Below are 23926 nucleotides of genomic sequence, written 5' to 3' on the forward strand. Positions count from 1 at the left end.
ATTATTTTGAGTAATTACCAATAGTGTCCACTGCCTTTAATTAGCTGTATGTGGAAGAGCAAGTCTTGCGTGTTTTCGAACGTCGAAGTGCGTGATTGTATTTCATTCGGCAACTTTTGTTATTACAGGAATTGAATTTCTCAAAAACTTTTTATTTATTTTTTAACATGGGGTTCCCCCAAAAAATAATCATGGCTTTTACCGCATGAATAAATGAATATTTGATGCCGTTGCAACTGTAACTGTAGAAGGTCGTTCGAGATCGGGCACATGCATTGAGGAAGTGTTACCCACCTGTGGTAACTTTGTAAACTTGTTTCCCCATCGTCACAGTATGAATCACTTTTTTTTACGCTGGTGGGTCACCACTGAATTCCGTCATTACTACTGACACGCAAAGTCCACATCCGATGATGCATCGCGTGTGGTATCCTGGAGGAAGGTAGCCTTGCTCAAGGCAGTCGCATTTTTCGCTCCGAAAAGACGCCGTTGTAAACCCACCCGTATACCCTGTTCTAAGCTAATACCAGCTCTCCACAAGCTTCGATTATATCTGGCCGCAAATGTAAACCAAAGGTGTTATGCCTACACCCCCTTTTTGACGTAGTTTGTGGGTTTCTTGCGGGTGGAGGTCACATAACGCAATGTCGAAAACGTGACCAGAAAACTTCAGCCAGTTTGTTTCGTCATGTTTGTATAGAAGAAGGACACACAACACACCTTCAAGGCCAAGACTCAACGTTCAATTTTAGTTGAAAAACAGAGTTCTTAATCACCAATGAAAGGCATGGATACATTTATGCTTTTCCAGCACAACTTGATAATCATTCATAAAAAGGAAGTGAATAACAAAATCTGGACATTTTTACATTATTTAATTTATTCAGTGGTTAAAAAGGGTTACTTAACATCATAAAAAAACTGATAACGAAATGAAGTAGTACCGAAAGCGGAATATTAACCTAGGCCCATAGAGCTCTGCTCCGGGCACAACTTGCCACACTGTTACCAGTCACGATACCGTGCAACATGTACAGTTTGTGGCTGGTATCCTGCTTATTTCTGCTTAGCCCCCCCCCCCCCCCCTCCAAAAAAAAGAAAGGAAAAAAAAAAAGACATGGAACTATCGTGTATATCCAAAAAAGAAACGGTTCTCTCAAATCATCCACAACTTATCACAGAAGACGCAATATTTAATAACATGCATAATGAATAACCAGTGGTATGTGACTTTTCCCGCGGCAATTTTTATACCAATAAAGACCTCGCAGTGTTTTAAAGGCAAATAACAGGCTTCTTGATAAACAAATGCCTACTTATAAATAAAATACTAAGTTTATATACAGTGTTCTATATTTAGATCTTGATCGACGTCATAGCATACGTCACGTCTATAACTTCAATATTTGCATAATAGTTACATGCGTAATGCTTACTCCATCAAGGAATCTTCGATCAAGTTCCATGCTTCTCCTCATTGAACCCAAGTCTCGACACATGGGGTGACAGGTCTTTTTCTTCAGCCGCGCCACGCATCTGGAACTCTCTACCACTTAATCTTCGATCTTGTGTTTGTACCGCAAAATTCAAGTCTCTTCTCAAAACTTATCTTATGTCACAGGTTTTCAATGACTAATTTTGTTGTGTCTGTTTTTCTTTGTGTTGTGTTTTGTTTTTGTTTTGTTTTTGGTTTTACTGCGCCTTGAACACCCAGCAGGGTGGATATGTGCGCATTACAAGTCTTATTATTATTATTTATTATTATTATTGTCTTCTCCCGCTTTAAAACAATAAATAATTATTATAAATTATTTTAAAATTTGATAGTAAATTTCGATCATAATAAATTACTAATTCAATAACCGTTGATAACACAAGATTCAATTTATGGAATGTTGAAGTTATTATGTCACACGCGCCTGCGCAATTGTTGCTCAATTTAAAATTTCTGTTAAAAAAAAATTCCGGGTTCAACAACTCGAACGCCCGAAATAATATTGTTTATGAATTATTTTTCGATTTATGTTTTAAGCGCAAAGGTGTGGTATACACCAATAAAATAATAGTGGGTGCGTTCGTTTTAGCTTCCCTAGGTCGACCCCAGTGTGTGGCGGATTTTTTTTTCTAGGACGAACGTGGGTTATTATCTGTACACGTTCGTCCTGAGAAAACAAAACGCCACACACCGGGGTCAACCTGGGGAAGCTAAACGAACGCACCCAAAATACTATGAAAAATAATCTTATGTTAAAGCGCACATTTTATACACTGCCAGAAACACCGGGGCATACTCCTCATTTTTAGCATTATTGATTGTGTCTGGGTTCAAATGACGTGTGTTACATTAAATAACACACGGGACCGGTGTGGCAAGAGATTCTGTGCCCAGCAGATGGAGAACTTTGTGGGGGCGTTCGTTTAGCTTCCTGGGTCAGCCCCGGTCTGCACCGGTGCGTTTGAATGGCTTTGACGTCATTCCAGGGGCTCACCCGGGTCAGCCCCCAGTGCCCTGCTTGTGGAGTGGGTCACTTAGGGGGACCCGAGATGCATGGCGTCACCACGAGAGGGCGAGAATGATCGTTCGATTAGCTCTTGTCAGGGGCTCACCCGAGTGAGCGCCGCGGGGTCGACCCAGGGAAGCTAAACGAACGCACCCATTATAAACTACTTCTGAATAGCGCCCTCCTTTGAATTATCCTCCTCCATCCAGCCATTGTTAATTTTCCATTATGTGGAACAAAATCTCCGGATGAAAGATTCCCTACAGAACACCGACCCGAAGGACGACTCAATAATGGTTACTTGGACACAGTGTCATGACCGGGACTCGAACCCACACTCTGGCTGATCAGAAACACTAGAGTTTGAAACACCATAGTTTGAGTCTGGTGCTCTGCCACGACACAGTACTGAGAGTATTTTTTTGTTTCAAACAGTGCAGCCACTCCCAATCGAGAATGTCGACGACAGGTAATAGTCGTCGTGCATGCATTGTGTATGACAGCACACCTGCTGCTGTCCGCATTCCGGTGGGTGATGATATTGGTGGCAGCAGTGACCATGGGATATTTTGGATTGACCATGTGCATTTATCCACACTTTGGACGGGGCTGGAGACATCTCCGGGTACACGTTGTTCATGCTCATGCTCGGCCGTGGGTAGAAACTCACATTTTCACCGCGTCCCTCTGGCGCTTTGCCCGCTGCTGGTTGAGTAGCCGCGGACTTCCAAACCTCTGCAGGTTCACACTCCAATTCGGCAATGCGAATGGCGATTTCTTCCTCGTCGGTGGTCATTGAAGATGATGTTCCGGAACTTCCGATGGAGGAGGTTGAACCAGGAACGCCTCTGCCGGATCGTGCCTCATGAGGTGGTCCTGTGCTCGGCGGATCCGGGGAACTAACATCGAGAGACGGGCGGTCTGTCAAAACAAGAAACAAAACAACTTCATTTGATTCTGCATGTAGAAAAAGAAATATTCAAGCTTAATGGCCTTGCCACACACGAGGCGATTTTAACAGGTAATTGGAAGGTATCCCATAGAGTTTTGTGCGGGAGATTCTGCCCCTCCGTGGGAAATTAATGTGGGATGTACGAGGAGGATTCACAAGAGGGCGCTATCAAAAGAGGGCGCTATCAAAAGAGGGCGCTATCAAAAGAAGTTTGTTAAACGTTGTAGAAAAGTGCCATTGTGAATCTCCTTTCAAACCGGTGTCATAGGGAACTTTGTCCGCCGGGGATTCGGTCCCCCTCATGAGAAATGAGGCATAATTCAGGCCTAATACAAGGTTTCAGGCCTGAAGTCTTTAAATATGTATATATGTTTTTAAGGTGATAACCGGAACACAATAAATGATGAAATTACCATAAAATTGTAGGATTTTGGTGAATATTACTTGGGCGACGGACCTAATCTCGGAAATTCGGATACGCACGACACAATATTAGCCCACACAAAGCGATGGCGAAGGTTCGTAAACAAACGAAAGGTTTAACCCATCCAAACGAACCCGACCCTGGACACAAATTGGAGAAACAAAATAATCCAGGGGCGGCCAGGAACCGAGAGAGGGCCTATCCTTTGTCAATATGAGCATTTATCTAAAAAATGATAATCGTATGATCAGGAAACGATACCAACAAAATACACTTCTGTTAGTCCACCTGTCGGTCTGTAAGTGTTTACACAACAGGCATGCGTTTTGCATGATGATTGTCGTGACTGAATGCTGCCCATTCATTTTGTGTGTGTGGTTTTTTTTTTTCGGGGGTGATTTCCTGTTCCGTTTATTGATGGTTTCGTTGGAGGTTTCTGACTTTATGCATACATGAATGATTATACAAAGAGAAGAATAACCAATTAATTAATTTTTATTTGATATGAACTGCCATTTTGGTTGAACTTCAATGATATTTTTATCTTGGCTGTTGCTGCTGAAAATTTTATTTTTTTTCTCATTACGTCACTGAACAGTATTTACAACAAAACGATAGGCGTGTTCAGTAGGAGTATCAACACAAGGGACTGAAACATGCAAAGCATCCGGTCTGTCGTGGTATTCGAACCGGTGTCCACGGTGAAAAGGGGAAGGGAAAGAACCCATCCCAATCTGAGGTGAAATAAAACATTCGCTGGCTACATGGATTGTGACCTCCGACCCGGGCGGTTTAATAAATTAATAAGTGAATTAATCTGCACTTCTAGTTCATAAGTATTTTTTATTGAGACCCACTTCTGCAAACCGCACTTAACTCATTGAAAAGACAAAGATAACATGGTAACTTTTTTGTTTGCTTTTAATAGATATTATTATATTTTATAGCAGAAGCCAATATTTGGTGGTAAAAAAAAAAAACTGACAATGAACAAAGCTTCGTCGCTTGAATGTAGACGCGTGGCAAAGTACGCCAACACCCCACCCAGCGGTTCCACTTGATCTTTGAAGCTGCCAAACGCTTACAGACAAACGATTCGCGTGGCGGGCAAAGTTCACCCAGAAAAACACGAACCGATTTTATATTCTTCATAAAAGGGTATAATTCTATTGTTCAAACAGAACTTCGTTAACACTATGGGTGTGTATGGGGAGCCTTTGGTTAAGTGTGGTAGAGGGATTGGTTGCCCGAAATGTTACAAACAAAAATAAGATAAAAAACTTCGAGTACCACTTTTTTTTAAAGACACTGGACACCTTTGGTTATTGTCAAAGACCAGTCATCTCACTTGGTGTATCTCAACATAATAATATGCATAAAATAACAAACCTGTAAACATTTGAACTCAATTGGTAGTCCAAGTCGCAGAAAAACACCCTTGTCACAAGCTGTGTGCTTTCAGCAGATGCTTGAATTCGAGCCGTCAGCTGAGGTCTCGAATTCAATTTAAATTTAAAAAAAATTAGTGAGAAATTACTTCTTTTCTCAAATACTACGTTACTTCAGCCGTTTCTCATAATGTTGTATTCTTTTAACAACTCTACATTGCTTGTTACCGAGTAAGTTTTTAGGCCAACGACTTTTTTGAGTAGCTACCAACAGTGTTCATGCATTTAAAGGGTCTATGTAACTTTTGTGGGACAAAAAAACACAATGTCCAAAAAGCTTCCCTGAAAGTATTACGTGCTGAGGTGCTGTAGTTTTTGGGAAATGAGTAAAACAATGTCATGAAAATCATTTTCGTCTCGTGAGTCGAAAATTATTTTAATCATTTACAAACGTATTTTCATGAAATTGTTGTACTCATTTCTCAAAAAACTACAGCACCTCAGTAAGTAATATTTTGAATGGAAGCTTTCCACTATCATTATCTTCAAAGCCTGTAAGTTTAATGTAAATCTATGGACATTTTGAAAAGGTACCCAAATCCTTTAACGAAATTGAATGATTTTTGTTTTGCTGAAATTTGCATGGAAAACCTTTAGCTATTCACCAATCGCATAATGTTGAACTTGACGCTAAAAAAGTGCTCATGTTTAGTACATGGACTTCGCTCCACCTGTTGTGGGTCGGTTGAATAGAAAAATTCTATTGTTGTAGGGCAACACGTAGACGCGTTTTTAGGGTTCGGGGGTTTCCCCGCGTGGTCCCCCCTCGGTGAAACGAACTATAAGTATCGGACTAAATAAAAGACACAACCGCGTCCCGATCACAAACGCAATTAATATGACATCAATTGTGGAGCATGCCCCTAAAGTTAAAGTTCCTGCACAAAGGGTATATAGACCTAACTTATAATGCACTTGACAGAAACACAAAATAAGATAAGTATTATTAAAGGCAGTGGACACTATTGGTAACTGCCAAAGACTAGCCTTAACAGTTCGTGTATCTCAACATTATACATACAATAACAAACCCTAGAAAATTTGAGCTCAATCGATCATCGAACTTGCGCGATAATAATGAAAGAAAAAACAGCCTTGTCACACGAAGTTGGGTTCGTTAAGATGGTTGATTTCGAGACCTCAAGTTCTAAATCTGAGGTCTCGAAATCAAATTCGTGGAAAATTACTTCTTTCTTGAAAACTATGGCACTTCAGAGGGAGCCGTTTCTCACAATGTTTTGTACCATCAACCTCTCCCCATTACTCGTTACCGAGTAAGGTTTCGTGCTAATAATTAATTTTAGTAATTACCAATAGTGTCCACTGCCTTTAAAACAAAGTTTGATTAAAGGAACATGTTGCCTTGGATCGGTCGAGTCGGGCTTTGAAAAGCGTTTGTAACCGTTTGTTTTAAAATGCACATGATTGGAAAAATGTTTTAAAAGTAGAATATAATGATCCACACAAGTATCACTCGAAATTGCGTGGTTGTCCTTTAACCTCGTCGACTAACACGGTCGGCCATTTATGGGAGTCAAATTCTTGAATGGCCGACCGTGTTAGTTTGCAAAGTAAAAGGAAAACCACGCAATTTCGAGGAAAATTTGTGTGGATCATTGTATTCTACTTTCAAATCATCTTTATAACCATATGCATTTTGTAACAAACGGTTACACACGCTTTTCAAAGACCAACTCGACCGATCAAAGGCAACGTGTTCCTTTAAAGGCACTGGACACCAAAGGGTGAATTGAGTATCCATGGTGGCGAATTATGAAAACGCTTGCTATACTGCATTTACTTCAAACTGGTGAATGGCAACAATGTAAACAAAAGAGGAACTTTTCCTTCCAAATTTAGATTTTGAATGAAAATATGGCAGATTTTGTCTGACAAAAAAAAAAAAAAAAAAAAAAACGCGTCATCGATCGCTCACTCTAACTCGATCCCGAACCAAACAAACCGAAATCAAACTGTTGTGAAGGATTAAACACTACTGTTACAGCTGCCTGAAGTGATGATTGATTGTTATTGCTCCACACATCATTCTCTTTTACATTTTTGATTTATGCTCATTGTTGTGCTAGTACTTGTTGTGCTTAAAGGCAGTGGACACTATTGGTAATTGTCAAAGACTAGCCTTCACAGTTGGTGTATCTCAACATATGCATAAAATAACTAACCTGTGAAAATTTGAGCTCAATCGGTCATCGAAGTTGCGAGATAACAATGAAAGAAAAATAACCCTTGCAACACGAAGTAATGTGCGTTTAGATGGTTGATTTCGAGACCTCAAGTTCTAAACTTGAGGTCTCGAAATAAAATTCATGGAAAATTACTTCTTTCTCGAAAACTATGGCACTTCAGAGGGAACCAATTCGCACAATGTTTTATACCATCAACCTCTCCCCATTACTCGTCACCAAGAAAGGTTTTATGCTAATAATTATTTTGAGTAATTACCAATAGTGTCCACTGCCTTTAAGCATTGAAATGGGCCATGGCCAAGGAGAGACAGTAGTTATTGTTCCACACATTAGGCCTATTCTCTTTTCAATTTTGATTGATGCTCATTTGGCTTAATGGGAGGCGAATTAAACGAACGTTAAAAAGCAGTGGACACTATTGGTAATTACTCAAAATAATTATTAGCATAAAACTTACTTGGTATCGAGTAATAGAGAGAGGTTAATAGTATAAGACATTGTGAGAAACGGCTCCCTCTGAAGTGAAGTAGTTTTCGAGAAAGAAGTAATTTTCCACGAGTTTGATTTCGCGACCTCAAAATTTATAAATTGAGGTCTCTAAATTAAGCATCCAAAAGTACACAACTTCGTTTGACAAGGGCGTTTTTTTCTTTCATTATTATCTCGCAATTTCGACGACCAATTGAGCTAAAATTTTCACAGGTTTGTTATTTTGTTGCATATGTTGAGATACACCAAGTGAGAAGACTGGTCTTAGACAATTACCAATAGTGTCCAATGTCTTTAACAAAAAGAAGTTATAACCAACCGGGGTGCATACATGCGCTAATGGTAAACAGTCCATTGCCAACTGATTGGGCTATTCTGGTTATTAAAAACAAAACAAAAGACATAAATAAATAGGTGGTCGGTTTCTCAATAAATAATCTTCAATACAAAAATACTTTTATTTATAGAATATTCATAATCATACCTGCGTAGAAATTGTTCAAGGGGGTTTGCATCCTCCATTTTGGATCATTAGCCACGCCCACACCCCTGGTTGAATTCCTTTTCAGGCCGCACATCAAAGTAATCTTACAATACAGGAGGAGTAGAGACGCTACGGCAACCACCACTATAACGCAAACAATCACGATGACAACCCGAAGAGGGCGCATCAAATCCCTAGACGTTACTCCAGCCGTTGACCTGACTGCAACGACTCCATCAGGTGGGTTGGTCGCTCGTGAAGTTGACACTGAATGTGATAAGTGCTTTGGGAACGTCTGGTGGGGTTGAGGAGGAGATTTCACCACGGTGGTTATGAGCAAGCCCGTTGTCGGTGTAGTAGCGTGCGCATCTTCGAAAAAGAAAATAAATACCGCCTTTTTAATGTTTGTCCAAAAAATTATTAGAATCATTTTCATCTAAAAACAACCAGAGTAAGGCAACTAACTTGAAGAAAAAGTACAGGTATAAATACAAGCAATTGCAACCTTTTTAAAATGGATATCATTGCTTGTTATCCAACCCGGTTACGGGTCATCACAAAATTAATGTGTGTCATTGAAGAATATTGTTAATAACAATTTCATTTATTTTACATAGGGTGGGAGTTGCAATTTTTACAAAAGACAGTGTTTGGTCTTCATTAAATCCCGATGATCAACTGAAAAAAACCAATAAGGGACTAAGCGTTTTTATTAGACTAAGGGACTAAGTTTCTTTATGCTTAAATGTTTCGGGATATTGGTCTTGAATATGATGACTTGAGACACTGTTTACATTTCTGTTGCTAAGCTAATATGCTTCGGTAAGCATGTTTGTGTATGACTGTCATTACCTTGGTTAATATTCTGAGCTGGTTCCCGGTGACTTGAAGGTGCCGATGTTTGGTCATCGTCCCCGGCGGGTCGTCTGCCTGGCCGACTTGTTGTAGACCTACTGCTGCTCTGCGCAATCTTTGGAACGGCCAAATTTACTGACACGCATTCTGCGTTATTGCGCACTCCGCAGTGAACCTCCATCCTATAATTGGGCGGACAGGTGCGCGTGCAGCGTCTGCACACGCACGCGCTCTCGTCCAAGTACGCATCGCTTGCGCAGTACTTCGTGCAGCAGACGGTGTCTTGGTCGTTCCTGCACTCTGACATGACCTTTGACCCGGCTGGGCAGGTGGAGCATGGCTTGCAGTCGGTCAACCCAGGTCCTGATGTGTCGTGGAATGTCCCCATACGGCATTTAAGACTGCCACTGACGTCATTGGGCGAGATGAGGAGTGTGGCCGCAAACACCAGTGCAATACCGGCATACATATTCTTCTCTCTGCAAAGATATTTTGAACAAAGGTAAAGTCACATTTCAAACGTTAATCTAAAGAGATTCTGTTTCATACTTCTTATGCTCGATTTCCCGAGAGCGAAAATTGATCTTAAAAGCAAACAAATCTTTAGTTGCTAAGCAAAGTATGGTGTCACAATAAAATTGCCATGTTAATATTATTTATTTATTTTATTTTATTTTAATTCTTCGGACAAAAAAAGCAAAACAATAAAACAAGCACAGGCCGTCCAGGGAAGGGCAAAAGTCCAAAAACTGTCATCAAAAAAGATGTGCTCTCCCAGACCTAGCTCATAAAAACTACACATTATATACTATATACATTAAACATTCTAAAATTGCAGTAAAAGTTTGACAACCCATATCCATCTTGGCAAAGTGTACCTTTTTTTATAACCAGTAGATTGTTTTAATCATAATATAATATACAATTAAAGCCATTATACACTTTTGGTAAACAGTATTGTCCAAGTCCCACACTTCGTGTATCACAACTAATATATAAAATAACAAACCTGTGAGAATTTAGGTTCAATCGGTCATCGGAGTCGGGAGAAAATAACGGGAAAACACACTCTTGTTTCCGCGCGTTTCGCCGTGTCATGACATGTGTTTAAAATAAATCCGTAATTATCGCTAACGAGAATTTATATTGTTTTAATGTGTTCTCAAAAAAGTAAAGCATTTCATTGAACAATATTTCAAGAGAAGTCTTTCACCATTACCTTCTGCAAACCCTGTAAATTATTTGTAAATCTGTTTTGTTTTTTTCCTGTACCGAAAGGCTATAATGGCTTTAAACAAACCCGTGAAAGTTTAATTTTGAAACTTCGCCGAAAATCGGAGCGATATTATTTTGTTATCAACGCAGGAAGAATAATTCCGTAATTGGAAAACACAATCACCAGAAACCTACGGGAAATACTATACCGATTAAAAAATAAAAAATAAACAATTCGAGGAAATTAATGTTCGTAATAGAAACAATTAGTAGAATTGGCTTTAATTTTACGCACGGTTTGCATTGACTCGGATTGTGTTACAAATTAAAAGTGTTTGTCATTGGCCAAGAATAAACCATGAATGAAACAAATACACATTACAGGCACCGGACCGATTTAACAAAGGGTTAGGACTAGGGCCTATTTAGTCCTAGGAGATATTTAAAAAAAATAATGCTAGTCCTAAGTTATAGGACGAGTAGCTCGTCTTAACTCGTGATAGGACTAGTCTTAACTCTTTGTGAAATCCACACCTTCATTTGTCAAAGACCAGTCTTCTCACTTGGTGTGTCTCCACATATGCATAAATAAACAAACCTGTGAAAATATGAACTCAGTTGGTCGTCGAAGTTGCAAGATAACAATGGAAGAATCGACACCCTTACAAGTACACGTTATGTGCTTTCAAATGCCTCGAATTCGTTTCAAACACTGAGAAATTAATTCTTTCTCAAAAACTACGTTTCTTCAGTTTCTCACAATGTGTTATACTACCAACAGCTCTCTATTGCTCGTTACCAAGTACATTTTTATGCTAACATTTATTTTGAGTAGTTACCAATAGTGTCAAGTGCCTTTAACAGCTTTGGTGTCAAAGTTCACTGAGCAGAATAATGCACGTGTGTGACGCAAATAGCGTCATTATAGGCAGCTGCGAAGATTATCGCTAAAGATTAGTAAGTCAATATCTAAATGTTTGTTTTAAAGGCAGTGGACACTATTGGTAATTACTCAAAATAATTATCGTCATAAAACCTTTCTTGGTGACGAGTAATAGGGAGAGGTTGATGGTATAAAACATTGTGAGAAACGGCACCCTCTGAAGTGCCATAGTTTTCGCGAAAGAAGTAATTTTCCACGAATTTGATTTTAAGACCTCAGATTAAGAACTTGAGGTCTCGAAATCAAGCATTAGAAAGCACACAACTTCGTGTGACAGGGGTGTTTTTTACTTTCATTATTATCTCGCAACTTCGATGACCGATTGAGTTTAAATTTTCACAGGTTTGTTATTTTATGCATATGTTGAGATACACCAACTGTGAAGGCTAGTCTGTGACAATTACCGAAAGTGTCCACTGTCTTTAAGTAAAAACGGACACTTCAAAAGAAGGTTAGGCGTATTATTTTGGTAGTTGTCAAAGATCAGTGTCCTCGCTTGGGTTTTCCAATCAAAATTATTCATAACATACATTTTTAATTCCGAAATAACTACAATAATTTCCATGAATATATAAATTACTACGATAAATCACGGTAACAATAGTAAACATTAATACAGTACATAAAAAAACCATGAACGTAAAACAAAAACACTTTGAACATTTATAGCTCAACTGGTTATTAAAATTGTGAAAAAAAAACAATTATTTAATAGAATGGTGTGTTTTCATTTAGTCGATTCGAAGGGTTTACTTACAACTTCTGCCGGAAGAAACTCAATGGTTTTTAAGTGAAACTTGATCAATTCACAAAAATCAGAAAATACAGTGAATTTTACAGTTAGTTTACTTCGCAGAACGCTATGCAGAACGTAATGTAGATTTATGTTAACCTGTGGACGTTTTCATTAATTTATTTTTTACCAGAATTGCGGAAATCCTTTAAAGAATGTGAAACAAATCTACCTGCCCCAAAATGTTTACAGGAAAGTAAACGAACAAACAAACAATTAAAATGCTTACATTATTATAACCAACAAGGAAAACAACGCACACAAAAATCCCGGGATTTTTTAAAAATTTTCCCGGAAGAAAACTCTCAGGATTTTATTGTTTAATATTGTATGTTTTTTGTGTGTGAATATAGCTAGACGGGTGCAAGTCATGCGGCTATTCGAACATCAGGACCGGTTTTAGTTGTTTCCCTCTCACGCTCAAGGCAGTGGACACAATTGGTAACTACTCAAAATAATTATTAGCATAAAACCTATCTTGGTAACGAGTAATGGGGAGAGGTTGATGGTATAAAACATTGTGAGAAACGGCTCCCTCTGAAGTGGAGTAATTTTCGAGAAAGAAGTAATTTTCCACGAATTTGATTTCGAGACCTCAGATTTAGAATTTGAGGTCTCGTAATCAAGCATCTGAAAGCACACAACTTCGTGTGACAAGGGTGTTTTTTCTTTCATAGTTATCTCGCAACTTCGACGACCAATTGATTGAGCTCAAATTTTCACAAGTTTGTTATTTTATGCATATGTTGAGATACAATAAGTGAGAAGACTGGTCTTTGACAATTACTAATAGTGTCCGCTGTCTTTAACCTGTGTACGTTTTTTTTATGACCAGAATTGCGGACATCCTTTGTAATGTGAATCAAATCTACCTGCCTCACAAATGTTTACAGGAAAGTAAATACACAAACCAACAAACCAACAAGGAAAACAACACACACAAAAATGTTGGGAATTTTTTTTATTTTTCCCGGAAGAAAACTCTCAGGATTTTATTGTTTAATATTGTATGTTTTTGTACGGGAAAATAAAAAGCGGTGCAAGTCACGGTTATTCGAACATCGGGACTCGTTTAGTTGTTTCCCTTTCACGTTAAAGCAGTTTGTCAACTCCAAAACGTTCATACTAAGAACCCTTAGTGTAATTCATTAATTGGTAAAACTATACTCAATTAGAAAATGTTCATTTTTAAAGGCACTGGTCACCATTGATAATCACTCGAAATAATTGTTAGCATAAAACCTTACTTGGTAGTGATCAATGATGAGCTGTTGATAGTATAAAACATTGGCTCCCTCTGAAGTAACGGGTTTTTTTTTTTTTGAGAAAGAAGTAATTTCTCACTAAAATAATTATTTGAATCGAATTGAATTCAATACCTCATCTGAGGTTTCGATTTCAAAGCATCTGAAAGCACACAACTTCGTGTGACAAGGGTGTTTTTTCCTTCATTATTATCTCGCAACATCGACGACCAATTGAGTTCAAATTTTCACAGGTTTGTTATTTTATGCACATGTCGAGATACACCAAATGAGAAGACTGGTCTTTGACAATTACCATAGGTGTCCAGTGTCTTTAAGAGTTATTAGTACTAATTCGCCGCCTTGGTTTGCATGTTCTTGTGAGCAACTATTAGGTACAGCATTTTGGGTTGATAGCTAAAACGTAACAAGGGCGCTTTATCTCCAGAGGGAGGGGGAGCAGTTTCTCACAATTCTTTTATACTATCAACAGCTCTCCATTGCTCGTTAATACTTGGTAAGTTTTTATACTAACAACTATTTTGAGTAATTACCAATAGTGCCTTTATAATTATAATCAACTGACAGAGACATAAGACTTACCTGTAACGGATTGTTTCTGGAACGGACGGACGACGTGCACTGTAGGAGTACAAGCACGTGCGAGCAACAAGCCAACTGTCAAGTTAATCAGACACACGCGCTTAGTGCTTCACCAACCACCCCTTTAAACATCAACTGCACGTTGAAATTAAACGCGGACACACACGCGTGGTGCATCCCCCCCAGTCAGCCTTTTAAACATCAACTGCACTTTGCGAGCTCGAAGCAAGAGTAAACAAACAACAAAAGGCCTTTGATATTATTCTATTCGTATATAGAGGGCGCACAAGCCGGGGTGAACCTGTGGTAAAAAAAACACACACAAGGGTGCTTGCTAGATGTGAACTAGAAACACCTTCACTTGTTCACTGCTCACAAGCTGGATCAAACCTTTGGTAAATTAAACAAGGGTTGCTTGCAATGTGAACCAGTAACACCGGGGTTATAACCCTAACATTTTCACTGTTACTCGCATGCCGATGAGGAAACATGTAAACAAGGTTGTTCGAGCCCATACTGTGCTGATCAGAAACACCAAAGCTTGAGCCTGGTCTGGTGCTCTTAAAGGAACACGTTGCCTTGGATCGGACGAGTTGGTCTTTGAAAGGTGTTTGAAACCGTTTGTTATAAAATGCACATGGTTGGAAAGATGTTTTAAAAGTAGAATACAATGATCCACACAAGTTTGCCTCGAAATTGCGTGGTTTTCCTTTTACTGTGCGAACTAACACGGTCGGCCATTTATGGGAGTCAACAATTTGACTCCCATAAATGGCCGACCGTGTTAGTCGACGAGGTAAAAGGAAAACCGTGCAATTTCGAGGCATATTTGTGTGGATCATTGTATTCTACTTTCACAAAATCTGTCTACCCATAAGCATTTTATTTAGGCGTCTGATTGACAAATTCACAGCTTTGTTATTTTATGCAAACGTTGGGATACACCAAGTGAGAATACTATTCTTTGACAATGACCAAAATGTGTCCGGTGCCTTTAATCTATTAATCAGTTCAAATTAACCCACTATTGCTTTGCACAACAAAACATGAAACCGAAAATTAAAGAGGAAATGAGGTGTGTGTTGACGACATTTTCGTAATGCAAACCCCACCCCAATTAACTTGAATTCCTGAATGGCGCACAAACAGACATTGGTCTACAAATGTTTTAGGCGGGTTTCCCCCAATTCAAATTCTTTGAAAATGTAGACGTGTATTTATATTAATAACAAAAACTGGTCGAGGCTGATACCAATGCCGGATGGGGACTTAAAGCCATAATACACTTTCGGTACAGAAAAAAAAAAAGTTCACAGATTTACAAATAATTTACAGGGTTTACAGAAGGAAATGGTGAAAGACTTCTCTTGAAATATTGTTCCATGAAACGCTTTACTTTTCAAGAAAACATTAAAACAATATCAATTCTCGATAGCGAGAATTACGGATTTATTATAAACACATTGTCATGACACGGCGAAACGCGCGAAAACAGGAGTGGGTTTTCCCGTTATTTTCTCCCGACTCCGATGACCGATTGAGCCTAAATTTTCACAGGTTTGTTATTTTATATAGAAGTTGTGATACACGAAGTGTGGGCCTTGGACAATACTGTTTACCGAAAGTCTCTAATGGCTTTAAAGGCGCTGGACTAGTGTCCAGCGCCCTATTGGTAATTATTCAAAATAATTATTAGCACAAAACATTGCTTGGTTGTGAGTATCGGGGAGCTGTTGATAGTATAAAGCATTGTTGGAAACGGCTCCCTCTGAAGTAACGTAGTTTTCAAGAAAGAAGTAATTTTCCACGAATTTGACTTCAAAACCTCAGAATTAGATTTTGAGGTCTCGAAAGCTTCGTTCTTAACTATCTCGCAACTTCGACGACCAAGTTTGTTATTTTATGCATAAATATGTTGAGATACACCAAGTGAGAAGACTGGTCTTTGACAAATACCAATATTGTCCAAAAGGGTTTGTGTACGTTTTATAGGACACAGAACACAATGTCCACAGATTTACGCTGAACTTACACGGTTTAAAGATAATGATGGTAGAAAGCTTCCCTTGAAATATTACTTGCTGAGGTGCGATAGTTTTTTTTTTTTGAGAAGTGAGTAAAAACAAGTCACGAAAGTAATCTCCTGAAACGAAAATGTTCAGATGTTAATCTTGCGTACTCAGACCATTTAAACAAAAAAAGTTACGTCGAAAAAAAGAAGATAAAACAATGGTGCGAGGATCTCGTACATCCGTGGGAACGAGGTTGTCCTGACCTCCCCATAAAAGTGTAATAGAGTGCAGGAGTTCAATGAGTTCAAAGTAGAGTTTGAAGTGGTTCCCCAAAACACGGAACAAGCCTTTTCGAAACCGATAACTCCCAAAGATGAAGTTCGTACACATACAAAGTTGTTTAAACAACGTAATATCTTTAATCGGTTTTGGTCACGCAAAGTTTTGATAGCACAAAGTGTTAATACTTTTCTACTTATGATTACAAAAATAGGAAATGAAAATACAATAAAATTAAATCTATCCTAAAATAAAATAGATAGAAACAAAAAAGGCTTGTTAATTTATGGAATGAATTAATACAAATGACAAATAATGTTCAACTTAAAAAGTGAAATCGCTATTCAGTAAAAATGTGTTTAAAACAATTATTGGCTATAACGCATTTATTTTCTGGCAAAAAATTAAGCTATAAAACCAAATTCGTGATTAAAAACGCCAAATGTTAAGTTGTCAAAATAGTTTGTGTACAAAATTATACAAAATGTCAATAGGTGAAATAATATAACAACAATTCAAATTATTTGAACTATATGAAATGTTTTAGCACACTCAGTTATCAAGCACCTGGATGTTTATAGCAGTATTATTTATTTGTTTATTTTATATATTTTTTTTTTTTTTTTTTTTTGGTGTGGTAATGAGGACTACCTTGTCTTTATGTCATTCAAAGTTTCTAATCACAGTGCAATTGACATGACTGTGTCCTCTGTTCCGAAAGTGTATAATGGCTTTAAAGGAACGTTACAGAATTGGTAAGAAACAAAAATCGTGATGATCACAGGTTTACACAAAACTTACACGGTCTAATGATGATGACAGCTGAAAAAATTCCTTGAAATATTTCTGTATGAAATTTCATACTTGATGAGAAATAAATAACCTAACTTCGCGTTTGGAGTTTTATTGCTCAGTGAGTATTTTATTCATTTTTATTTTGGCATCGATGCATTGAAAAATTTGTAATCGGTTTTTCACTATTCTCTCGTGACCCATGTGGCCGATCAATCTCGAACTTCTACAGGTTCGTCAGTTTATGTATATGGTGGATTACATAAAGTACTTACACTACCAGCAACTGTTTTGTTAGCAAAAACCAATTCTGTAATGTTCCTTTAACTGTTGGTGTAAGCAACAGGAATGATCACTCGTGCAAAAAATAATGCACTTTTGACCATAATTTGGTGTTTGAGATATAAATAATGTAGCTTACATTCATTTTAACAGATTTAATCATGTATGGCCATTATTAGGCCGTGTCCGAAACGGCGACTTCGGCTACAGCTACGGCTAGATCGCGCGCGTCTGCCTATATTCTTCAACACTGGTAGACGCACTGATCTAGAAGTAGCTGTAGCCGAAGTCGTCGTTTCGGACACGGCCTTATAAAATTGGGTTGATGTTGCTGAACTTTTTGTTTCAAATGTAGGGTATACTTTTGGTTTATTTGAATGGAAAACGATTCGTTCAGCCATTATGGAAAATCTTCTATGGGTAATGTGTATTACACATTATTTTACGGAAAAACTCCTGAAGTAAAACTGAACATCAAAAAATATTTTATGGTTGTAAGATATATGTTATTATCACGATAGATTGTTAGTCTTTATACAGTGGGGTGCAAAATGTATTGGTCCCTATGTGTTTCACACTGTACGAAAAAAAACTACCTAAATATTAAGAGCGATTTCACAAAGAGTTAGGACTAGTCCTAACTTAGGACTAGTCCTAGGAGATACACAAATTGAATAGTGAGTCCTAAGTTAGGACGAGTAACTGGTCCTAACTCGAGTTAAGACTAGTCCTAACTCTTTGTGAAATCCACCCATGAAAAAAGTATAAACTTAATATAGGCCTATAGATAAATATATTTTTGTGGCCATGTTATTATCGCGATATATATGTTGTAAAAGCCTTTGAAGGCCGACAGTGTGTTGCAAAACTTATTGGTCCCATGTGTTTCACACTGTTTGAAAATGCCTCTAAAAAGATACAAAAATACATTAGTTTTATGTACATGTAGGGCCCATTTTCATAGCCAAAAACCACAGGCAAATTACTTGGGTGGGATTTGAACCCACAACCTATGCATTGCCAGAGGAGATGTCTTACGGCTAGAACACCAAGCTTGCCCGAGGCAGTTCTATAATCATGTTCTTTGTTCCAGTGGTTAGACATCTGCTTTCGAATCACAAAGGTTGCCGCCCGAGTGGTTTGCCTTTGATTTTTTTTTGTCCCATAACTCATTGCAGAAGACGTCTCAATTGATATTTTAAAATGCCACGCGTCCACCCTATTGGATTACAAATTAAATGTAGCGCCACCCAACGACAGACACTGGTAACTGTAAAGTCCTCACCATCTTGTTTGTTACTTTCAACTTATAATAGAATGTGAAAAGTTACATGTAAAAATTCAAAATGGCGGCTTGATAATATTGTGACGTCATTTGAGGAGCTTCCCCTAATCTAACGCCTCTGGGCTATTACTCAGCACCATCTGCGACGAATCCGATTTGATGTTGACCTCATGATTCTTCGGGTAGTTAATATCGAGATTCTCTGAAGTTTGGTATTCGGAATCGATTCTTCTCCCCTTGGATGATGAATCCGGGTACTCATTGCTGAGTAACCGGGGTCGTTGTTTCGCTTTCATCGTATCGGGGAGCTTGTTATCTCGAATCGAATCGAAGGGATCGAATATCGTGGATGTTTCGGTTGGTGATGAAAGCGGCCGCTCCTTGCCACAGACGCGATCGCTGTGTTTGGAGCACGCCGCGACTTCGGTGAATTCGCAAGCCCCTCTACTACAAACCACGCACTTTCTGTAGTTCAGATCATAAAAATAGCCATCTGAGCACACCTTCTCTGGTTTATCAAGGGGGCCTGCCTCCTCTGCGTGCAACCGGTACTTCTGCCTCTTTCCCCGCCTCTGTTTTCTCCGTCGAGACCGACTGCTCGACCCTCTTCTCCGGCTGCTCTTCCCGTGAACTTTCGATGACCTCTGACCGCATACCGCGTCGGCTTCTTCAAGACAAGGCGACGTCTTAACAAGCGGAGATGGACAGAATCTCGTGCATCGTTGACACAATCCGTTCCCCCTGTTCAGGAACGCGTCGGACGGGCAGGTCCTACGTGCCACGCACACCGTGTCCGCGTTGCGTCGGCAGGTTTCAGTTTCTATCGTGCGGCTGTTGCAGACGGTACACGGCGTACAGCTTTCGGTTGGTTTAGGACGGAAGTGCCCCTTCTCGCAGGCGGGGACAACGCTTCCAAAGCCCGGCCCAAAATGATCAAGAAGTACGGCCACTAAAAGACTCACCGTCACACTCTGAAAGAAACTGAACTTCATCATCTGAAACGAGAAAAAGATACAAAATGATTTAAAACTTTTACCAAAGAAGTTGGAAAATGCAGGTTAGCTACAAAATAAAATAGCCTTTTGAGATATGGTGGCCACTATAGGAGTTTGGGTGGATACTAGACTTGATTCAACCCGTTCTCGTGCAGAAGGTCCCTAAGCATACCCGCCACCGTCAATGTGGCTATTGTGGCTATTGTGGTCCCGTGCGGAACAACAGGTTGGGGAATCACAAATAAATCGTTTTCTGAGATTGACACGGGATTGTGACTTGAGTCAAGTCTACGTGAATACAGACAAACTTACCCAAACCGTACAGTGTTATAGTATGTGTCCACCGTTAATCTCAAAATGGCAGAAACAAATTCTCAGCGACTACTTGTAATACTTTCTAATACCTACCGCGAAGTAAGATAAGCTTACATGGAAACTGTCCAAATACATTCAGTACAATTTTCTTTGAAATTGAAAACTGGTCTTTTTTCGTATACAACATCAAAATTGGTCTTCTGCCAATTTTATACACAAGTTCAGGCGATCAGTGGAATTTCGTGCACTTAGTGGTGAAAACATGAAACTTGGCGCACACACACATTTCAGCTATGCTTTTATTTACCAGCTGTCTGTCCTCGCTTAGTTCACGTTTTGAGGGAACAAAATAGCTCGCGTGAGGTCGGTCTCAAATTGCTTTTCCTGAAAAGAAACAAATCTACCAAATTCTTCCATCAGAGAATTGTCCAACCCCACTGGGAATCTTGTGTTACGACCTTACAAAACGAACTGTAATTAAGACATGTGCAGTTGAGACCCGTTGATCTTGCTCTATGGTATAACACATTGTGAGGAACGGCTCCCTCTAAAGTAACGTACTTTTCGAGAAAGAAGTAATTTTCAACGAATTTGATTTCGAGACCTCAGAATTAGATTTTGAGGTCTCGAAATCAAGCATCTGACAGCACACAACTTCGTGCGACAAGGGTGTTTTTCTTTCATTATTACCTCGCAACTTCGACGACCAATTGAACTTCAAATATGTTCACAAGTTTGTTATTTCTTGCAAAAGACATATAACAAGACTGGTCTATGACAATTTACCAAAAGTGCGTCCAGTGTCTTGAAGGCGGAAAACCCAAATTGAAACCTCCATGTTGAAACTGATAAGTGACAATGTTGTAAACGAAAACACAAAAATAAATACTACATACCTCTACGCTAAAAGACAATGACCTCCAGCCGTCTTGACCATGTGCTAGTCAATGACCAGACGAGCGGTTGACAGGCTAAAGAGGTCACTGGAGGTCACATGTGGTCACGTGATCAATTAGTAAACGGGGTTGACCGTTTGAGGTTTATTTTAGTTGACCGTTTGAGGTTTATTTTATTGAAACAAATGGTGACCTTTCAATGCTTGTTCCTTGGTGTTGAAAACCAAAATGAAGCTGGCACATTTGAAATATTATTATTTAAGTCTTTAAACATAATCACTGTCACTTCGATGAGAGATTCAAGGGGTGTAGGCCTACTATTAATCTTGCTCATGTGGTTCAATGATTTCCTATGCCTTTTGAAAAAGAAGGCATTGGAGTGAATGTACGAATTGTAGTGAATGTATGGATTTAAAAAAAGTGGACACTATTGGTAATTGTCAAAGACTAGCCTTCACAGTTGGTGTACCTCAACATATGCATAAAATAACATACCTGTGAAAACGAGCTCGATCGGTCATCGAACTTGCGAGATAATAGTGAAAGAAAAAACACACTTATCTCACGAAGTTGTGTGCGTCTAGATGGTTGATTTCGAGACCTCAAGTTCTAAATCTGAGGTCTTGAAATCAAATTCGTGGAAAATTACTTCTTTCTCGAAAACTATGGCACTTCAGATGGAGCTGTTTCTCACAATATTTTATACCATCAACCTCTCCCTATTACTCGTCACCAAGAAAGGTTTTATGCTAACAATTATTTTGAGTAATTACCAATAGTGTCCACTGCCTTTAAAGGATTGCAATGAATGTACCCCTCCAAACAATAATGTACCATCCTTTTTCATATGATTCTTGTTGTAAACTATAGAGGATTGTGTACTCCAATATCAAAAAAATTATTGACGTACCATCCCATTACAATGTTTTTTTAATCCATCTGAGATTTTAAGAGGATGCCCTTAAAACACCAAAGGGTTAATTTTCTTTTTAGTCACTTCCTAATAATGTGTGACATGTTTATGGATATTAGGGTCGACAAGTCAGGCCATAAACTTCTTTTGCATTTATACCATAGGTCCCTTTGGTTGGAAGCAGTTTCCAACATCTAATTTTATATGCTCTTTCATGTTTATTTACAAATACCTACTTTATTTATATAACTAGGATTTGAAGCTTTGCATGTTGTGAATAAGATATAGTAAGGTTTCGGAGACATCATGAAATGATAATCTCTAAATGAGATGGGGTGGTTCTGCAAAAGAACCGTAAGTTTCAACTCGACATTTCGATCAGTATGCTCTGATCGTCTTCTGGTGGAGAAGAAAAATCCCGATCGGAGCAGAAGAAGATATGTTTATGAAATTCTTCTTCTTGTGTATAAAGCTGTTCATAATTTGGCTCCGGTACATTTATCTCCAAGACCTCATAGCCCTTCGTTCTTCTTCACTTTCATCAGCTACTCGACGCCTTCGCTCTTCTTCAATAGCTCATTTCCAGCTTTCCCCGGGACCCCGCACCATGACACGCTATGGCGATCGGGCCTTTTCAGTCATAGCTCCAACACTTTGGAACAAGCTACCCATCCACATTCAAGCAGCTTCTTCATTGGACACTTTCAAATCTCAACTTAAAACCCATCTTTTCTGTCAATCTGGTTATAGCGTTTAGAAACTTCCGTATTTAGCGCTCTATAAATGTTGTAATTATTGTTATTAAGATCAGAGCATACTGATCGAAACGTCGGATTGAAACCTACGATTCATTTAAGAACCACACCAACTCAATATCATTAGGCCTACCACCAGAAGACGATCAGAGCATACTGATCGAAACGTCGAGAAGTTGAAACCTACGGTTCTTTTCAGAACCACCCCATCTCATCTAGAAATTATCATTACATGCTGTTAACGTCAACCTTACTATATGAAACGTACAAGCAATTAAAAACTCACCTATGTCTGTGTCCTATCGGTAACTCGGTGTTTTGGACGGGAGCCTTAAACCTGTCACAGCCGTCATGGTTTTTCGGCTACATAAAAACCCTGCTCAAAAAACCCCTCTTTTTAAATAAGCTCAGATCGATACAAAAAATCGACCACATTTTGTGGTTTTAAAAGAACAAAAATGATAACATGTTTTGATAAACTCTATCCTTCGACGAAAAATGATTCACTTGTTTTTTGTTCATTGTATAATAAATATATATAGTGTTAACCTAGAGTTATTCTCTAGCCAATCAGAATCGTCCTTTTCAGTGACATTGGGACGATCCACCAATCAGCTCGTTCAAAACCGAAACCTTAATGCAGATGCTACAACTTTGTGTGCTTAGGTTTTTTTCCAATCTTTTTTTTTAGACTTTTGCTTCCTGTTTCGAAAAAGGGGTTTAAATTCGTTTAAAAACAAATTGAAAACACAAAAACGCAATCCATTTCCTTTAATTGTTTCAAAGGGTTATTTCGAAACTGATACAAAATTGTATATAAAATATGTCTTTAATATTTTGTTCATGTTTTCTTTGTAGAGGGACGCTTAGGGTTAGTTCTTAATAAACAATGATTTGCGTGCAGCCAGATGTTTTCATGTGCATTGTTCTAAAAATGAAAATGAAAATTCGAAATAAGTTTGTAGGTTTATAAAGTTTACTTTTATTCAACTTAGCGAGAGAGTTAGTTAATACATAGAACTTTAATTTTGCATAGGGATGAAGCATAATATTGTTTCATTTTCCAATGACACAGATATCTTTAAAGCACTGTATACTCAGTACTTTCACAAGTCCTGTGAAACAAATGCACATACATACTACTCTGATGGGATTCGAACCCAGAACCTAGGCCATGAATATTTAAGCTGATTATTAATATTAATATTATTTCTGGTAGTAGAACCAAGGATCCTATGTCCAAG

General features: G+C 38.6%; 2 protein-coding genes across 2 annotated transcripts; both read right to left on the bottom strand.

Moving 5' to 3' along the window:
* Nucleotides 1-858: 858 nt before the first annotated feature.
* LOC139953643 (uncharacterized) lies at nucleotides 859-14228 on the bottom strand. Its single transcript, XM_071953139.1, has 4 exons — nucleotides 14159-14228; nucleotides 9358-9839; nucleotides 8506-8874; nucleotides 859-3422 (listed from the first exon to the last, which is right to left on the bottom strand). The coding sequence occupies exons 2-4, from the start codon at nucleotides 9827-9829 to the stop codon at nucleotides 2929-2931; spliced, it is 1335 nt and encodes a 444-aa protein (XP_071809240.1). The 5' UTR covers nucleotides 9830-9839; nucleotides 14159-14228; the 3' UTR covers nucleotides 859-2928.
* Nucleotides 14229-16596: 2368 nt separating this feature from the next.
* On the bottom strand, nucleotides 16597-23174 carry LOC139953980 (uncharacterized). The gene is made up of 2 exons (XM_071953601.1): nucleotides 22969-23174; nucleotides 16597-19803 (listed from the first exon to the last, which is right to left on the bottom strand). Exon 2 carries the CDS (start codon nucleotides 19801-19803, stop codon nucleotides 18913-18915), a length of 891 nt encoding a protein of 296 aa, XP_071809702.1. The 5' UTR covers nucleotides 22969-23174; the 3' UTR covers nucleotides 16597-18912.
* Between the last annotated feature and the right edge of the window lie 752 nt (nucleotides 23175-23926).

The sequence above is a fragment of the Asterias amurensis genome, chromosome 22 (assembly GCF_032118995.1).
Source record: "Asterias amurensis chromosome 22, ASM3211899v1".
In the NCBI taxonomy this organism is placed as follows: domain Eukaryota; kingdom Metazoa; phylum Echinodermata; class Asteroidea; order Forcipulatida; family Asteriidae; genus Asterias; species Asterias amurensis.